The sequence below is a fragment of the Leptonychotes weddellii genome, unplaced genomic scaffold (assembly GCF_054177405.1).
Source record: "Leptonychotes weddellii isolate Sample4059 unplaced genomic scaffold, ASM5417740v2 HiC_scaffold_13201, whole genome shotgun sequence".
NCBI lineage: Eukaryota > Metazoa > Chordata > Mammalia > Carnivora > Phocidae > Leptonychotes > Leptonychotes weddellii.
This window is the reverse complement of record NW_027711505.1, coordinates 1-5,652: the sequence shown is the minus strand read 5'-3', so window position 1 is coordinate 5,652 and position 5,652 is coordinate 1. Positions and strand designations below refer to the sequence as shown.

The 5,652-nt window shown below is 59.8% G+C and overlaps 1 protein-coding gene across 1 annotated transcript; it reads right to left on the bottom strand.

Annotated features, from left to right (window-relative positions):
- Positions 1-1,227: 1,227 nt before the first annotated feature.
- Positions 1,228-5,243, bottom strand: LOC102726912 (N-acylglucosamine 2-epimerase; the record flags this gene model as incomplete). The annotated part of the gene is made up of 5 exons (XM_081809753.1): positions 1,228-1,388; positions 1,483-1,570; positions 3,799-3,930; positions 4,584-4,759; positions 5,123-5,243. Coding segments are annotated over 5 exons (660 nt in total), but the record flags the coding sequence as incomplete, so codon positions are not given.
- Between the last annotated feature and the right edge of the window lie 409 nt (positions 5,244-5,652).

The window sequence follows — 5,652 nt, the reverse complement described above, 5'->3', positions numbered from 1 at the left end:
AAGTTAGAAAATAACTTCCTGTCAGAGCTGGAGGAGCCCTTGGCAGACACTTGGTCCCACTGCCGGCCTGTCACTGTGTGCATGACAGCAACCGATCAAGTGGCGAGTTTAGTGACAGCTCCTGACCTCTAGGTCCAGTGGCTTGGTTTCCTTCCACACACCCCACTGCTGCTCCTCCCATTTGGATTTTCCTTGGCCTGGTTTTTTTCCCCACCCCCAAATTCCGAAGCTGCCCACCTGGGGCCAGGAAAGGCCGTGGTAGAAGTAGTATTTCATCTGGTAGTTCTCCGGCAGGCACAGCAGATTGCAGTGCTGCATGTTCATTAGGTCCTCCGGCTGCGGGGAAGGCAGGCAGTGGAATGCAGTCAGGCCAGGGGCTGCGGTGCCTAAGTAGGCCTCAGCCACATCAGAACCCTGTTCCCTGTCTACTCATCGACCCCCACCCCCGCAGGGCTGGGCGGGCGCTGTGACTATCTGTCTTGGCACAGGCCTGGCGCACAGCCGCTGTGCAAAAAACATCTGTTCCAGGAATGGACGTGAGCGCCAGGAGGTTCTGGGACACCGTGCAACTGAGCCTCGACATCCCTGTTCCGGTAGGTCCAGCCCCACGGGGACGATGGCCTTCACCTGTCCGTGCCTTGAGGCCGCAGGCGTGTGGGGCCACCGGCCCGGGGCTCGACCGGGCCCCTCGGGAGCATGCGCACGCGGCCACGGGGCCGCGGACCCACGCGGCGCGGACAGCCTCCCGTCCCTGCCCCTCACCCTCGCATTGCGGATGTTCATAACGACGGCGGGGCACGCGGTTCCCAGCGGGTCGTAAACGCGCAGTCAGCTGCCGCCGCTCTCCAAGGCGACACCGGGGCGGCCAGGCCGGGGCTGGGGCTGGGGCTGGAGCTGGAGCTGGGTCTCGGGACTCGCGGGGGCGGCGGAAGAGGCGGCGCGCACCAGGCCCGGCCATCGGCCGGAAGTGCGCGCCGCCGAACCCGCCCTCGCGGCCGCCGGGCCAATGCTTGGGAGGGGGGCCGGGGCGGGGGTGGGGCCTGTCCGCGAGGCGGGGCGGGCCGCGGGGAGCGCCAATGGTCCGGCGAGCCCCGGCGCGGGGCGGGCCTATCAGAGGGGTGGGGCGGCCCGGCGCGCAGGGCGGGCCGGGGTCTGCGTAGGCTAGAATGCTCCAGCCGACTCCGGGCTACCCTCCTCCCGCGATCCCACAGACGAACGCACACCGGCAGCGCAGCAGGCTCAGTTTTATTTCGCGCCTTGGCGGGCGTGGGGTACGGCGGGAGGGGAGCCGGAACTCGAGCCGGGACTCGGGGCCAGGGCGAGGCGGCTCAGCAGGGCGCCCAGCATCTCCTCGCACATGGCGAGGCACCTCGGCACATGGAAGCAGCCTGCGGGGAGAGACAGGACAGCGGGTTGGGAGGCCCAGGGACAGCCGACTGCCCCAAGCCCCTGCGGCCCCCGCCCTTTCTGTCCCCCACTCACCTTTGAAAGGACCCCCTTTGATGGTGAGAGCGACCTTCCCCTCTTGGTTCAAGTAGCCAAACCATTCCCCGTACTCAGGATCGCGAAACTGGAATAACAAGATAATGACAGCCAGGGCCTGCAGGAGTCTCCCAGGTGCCATAAGGCCAGGAAAAGGGGCGCTCACTGTCCCCACCGCACCCCTACCGCGGGGTCAGAGCCAGGGCTGACCCCAGGTCACGTGGCTCCAGAATCCGTGCTTTCATTATTTTTTATTTAAGATTTTATTTATTTATTTGACAGAGAGACCCAAGGAACACAAGCAGGGGGGAGTGGGAGAGGGAGAAGCAGGCTTCCCGCCGAGCAGGGAGCCCGATGCGGGGCTCGAGCCCAGGACCCTGAGATCATGACCTGAGCCGAAGGCAGACGCTTAACGACTGAGCCACCCAGGCGCCCCAGAATCAGTGCTTTTAAAAGCGAGACCGCATCCAGGACTAAGATGAAGGCCTGGGGCTTTTCCTCTTTCTGCCTGGGGATGGGAGTGTGCAGCTAGACAACCCGCTGGGGGAGGGGGCCACAGGCTGTGACTTGAAACACTGCAGAGAGGGCCTAAGAAGCACCCTGTTTGGGGATGACGAGAACGTTCTACATCTTGATAAATACACAGATGTGGTTACACAGACGCATACATTATTATATCTTAGTGAACTGAACACTTCGCATGGTATGTTTTACTGTGTATAAATTGTACTTCAATAAAACTGATTTAAAGTAACAAGGAGAATCCTGGTGGAGGTGCTGACCTTTCATGTAACTTTGTAGCAAGTTGCTTCCTCAGGGAGGAGTCTGCTGGAGATTCTCTCCCTCTCCCTCTGCCCCCTCCCACCCCCCCACCCCCCGCTTGCACATGTGGGCACGCACACACTCTCTCTAAAATAAATAAATCTTCCTTAAAAAATAAAATGTATTCTTGGGGCACCTGGGTGGCTCAGTCGATTAAGCATCTGCCTTTGGCTTGGGTCATGATCCCAGAGTTCCGCTCAGCGGGGAGTCTGCTTCTCCCTCTGCCCCTCCCCCCACTCCTGCTCTCTGGCGCTCGCTCTCTCTCAAATAAATAAATAATCTTAAATAAAATGTATTCTTTAAATTTCACTTTATGCATTTAAAACTGGTGGCCTCTAACACACGTTCCTTATCAATGCATTCAGTATTAAGATAATAGCCTCAGGTCTCCTGATCCTGTGTTTGGAAGTAGAGGTGTGTGTGTGTCTGCGCAGTACTTGTAATTACGAACACATTTAGGATCTCTCTTGATGACAAAGTCTGGCACTGCTAATACCACTGTGGAAGTGAACGTTGGATTCCAATTAGAGGTTAGTGCAAATGAAGGTGTAATTTTCTCCCAGGTTTCGAAGCCCACACATCCCAGAATAAGACCACCTATATAGTCCCTCCTGTGCTGGGATCTACCAATGGAGTGGATCCCGGCTTTAGAAACACACCAGGAATCTTCATTCCTCACTAGGCTCGACGCCCAAGGTGCCCCCTAAGCAGCAGCTAGTACATCACCCTGCTCATAGTGCTTGGCCTCTGGTGGACCCCTGGCTTCCTTCCGACCTCACAGCTGATTCTTGTCTCCTTTGCTGGGCCCTCCTAATCCCTCTTCTCTTTCCCTTCTGTACCCCAAAGCTTACTTTGCCTCACAACTCACAGTATCATCTATATTCTTATGATACCCAAGCGATCGTGGCCAGCCCAGACCTCTCCTGCTCGACCAGCCCATACTCTGACCCCTCTGCCCACTGCAGCTCACACCCCAGGCCAGGCCACCATCCTCACCTGTCTCCCTGCCTTTGCCCGGGCTCTACAGCCTCCCCTCCTCCCAGGACCCAGTAATGCCTAAATCCCACAAGGTAACTCCTCTGTGCAGAGCAACCCCTTCTGCCTTTGCTCCCTCCCACTCGCCCCCCAGTCCCGACCTTGATCTATTTTCCAAAGCTGTCATTGCCATCTACACGTTTGTGTGTTTACTTGTTTATAGTCGACCCCCCAGCCCCCCACCCCCCACATCAGCTCCAGAGGGGCAGGGGCTGCTTCGCTGACTGCAGAGAGGGCACCAGGGTCCAGACCTCCAGGAACTCAGGCCAGCTGAAGGACCATGCCCAGTGAGGGGGAGAAGAAGGGAGTGTGGGATTAGCCTCCCCATCCCGGCCTAGCCGCCTCCCACAGCCCGAGAGAGCCTGGCTGTGGCCCGCCTCGAGAGGGATGGCTGCCTGCTGTTCCCTCCGCACCCGCGCTGAGCCCAGGGAGAGCTATGGACCAGGAAGCACCACTTACCTGGCGGAAGGTGTACTCAGCCACCTGGTAGAAGAGGTGCAGCAAGGCAGGGTCCCCGCTGTCACTGTAGCCCATGAGGAAGGCAATCATGGCTTCACTGTGTGGCCACCAGAGCTTCATAGCCCACTCCAGCTGAGAGCAGAGCAGTGGCAGGTGTCTGAGAGCCCTGGGTCCCACCCTCTGCCACCCCTCTGAGCCCATTCTCCAGATCGTGGCTCAGACTCCAGCCGGCCCAAGCACTTGGAGCTTCATCACGGGATGGCTGTCCCTGAGGGTCTGAATGGCCCCTCTGAATGGGACTAGCTTCCTGACCAGAATGCACCCCCAAGCCACCCCTTCCAAAGGGCCAGGGTGGGGTGGCCTCCCCTTTAACCCTGGAATTGAAACCCTGTCTGCCTGGTCAGCCTGTCTAAAGCCCATTGGACACCAGCTCCTGCTGATGGCAGGGTCAGTCACCCTCTGCAGATCTCAGCGGGATCAAAACACAAGCAGAGGCATCATCAGACCTAAGGGTGCAAATCTGCTCCCGCTACTGACACCTGAGAATCACCCACAGAGCCTTTCAGAGATGGAAGGGACAGATGTCTCAGAAGTGGCATTGTCTGCACGTGAGGTTGAGAGCCACTGGCCTAGAAGTCAAGAGTTTACCACCAGGGTCACACTGGGCGAGTTCGTCACTCTGAGACTCAGGTCCCCCTCCATGAAATGGGTGATGACAGCGCCCACCTCCCAGGGAAGAAAGCCTGGAGCAGGCTAGTACCATGTGGCCCTGGGCACATTCCCACCTGGGTAGGGCAGAGGCCATCAGCATCCTGGAAGTAGAAGAGGCCTCCATGGTCAGGGTCCCATCCAGAGCGGAAAGGCAACAATAGGAACTTGTTGATAACGTGAGCTCGAAGCTTGGGGTCACCCTTCCTGATGGCGTAACGGAGCAGGAACCAGCCAGCTTCCAGCGCATGGCCTGGTGAGTGCTCGGGCTTAAGGCAGGCAGTGGACCCCCGCCGACAGGCAGGGGGGTCCACCTGCTGTGCTGACCACAGGTGCCTCCCTTCCTCCTCCACTAACCGTGGGAGCTGCTCTGAGCTCATCCCACAGCCACTCTCCTGCAGAAAGCTTGCCCTCCTGGTCTGTCCCAGACTCTCTCTCCTGCTGCTGACACCGCAGCCTGGGAGGCCTGTCCCAGCTTCTCTGCCTGGTCCTCAGTAGCGGGTGGGGGGTGGAGGGAGGAAGGCAGACCCCAGGCACTCCCGACATGTGAAGCACAGAACCCGACACTGAGCATTCCCTTCCTCCTGGGCCACCCCCAGCCTACTCTACTCCTCACCTGGGTTCTGGTGCCTCCCCAGGCAACCAGAAAGTTCCTCACCGTCCTCTGACACGTTCTCCAGCACAGCCTGTCCATCCCTCTGCCAAGGAGGGAGGAAGAGGAGAAGGTAAAACTGCCTTCAGCTCCTGCCCACCAACCAGAAAGGCCCGCCCGCCCTTCCCTCTGTCATCTGTAGTCCTGGGCAGGCCTGGCTCGGGGGGGAGCATTTGAGAAGGGGCCCAAGGGCCTGAATGGGTTCTGACCCTTGCCTGGGCCCCCGAGGTGGGAAGGGGGACACACTGAATGGGGGCTGAGATTAGGTCAGCTGGGCTGCCCACAGAGGCCCAGAAGAACTTGGGTCTGGCTGGGTTTCCTGCTCTCTAACGTGCCAGGGCTTCTGGCACCTTCCCTCCTGGCCTTGGCCCTAGCGGGCTCCCCCGGGCCCTCCGCCTTTCCCAGGGTCTAGGCTCCTGAGCCCCAGCCGTGCTCCCCGCCCCCACCCCCACCCCCGCCATGTCTCCCCCGTCTGTACAAGGGGGCCACCGAGG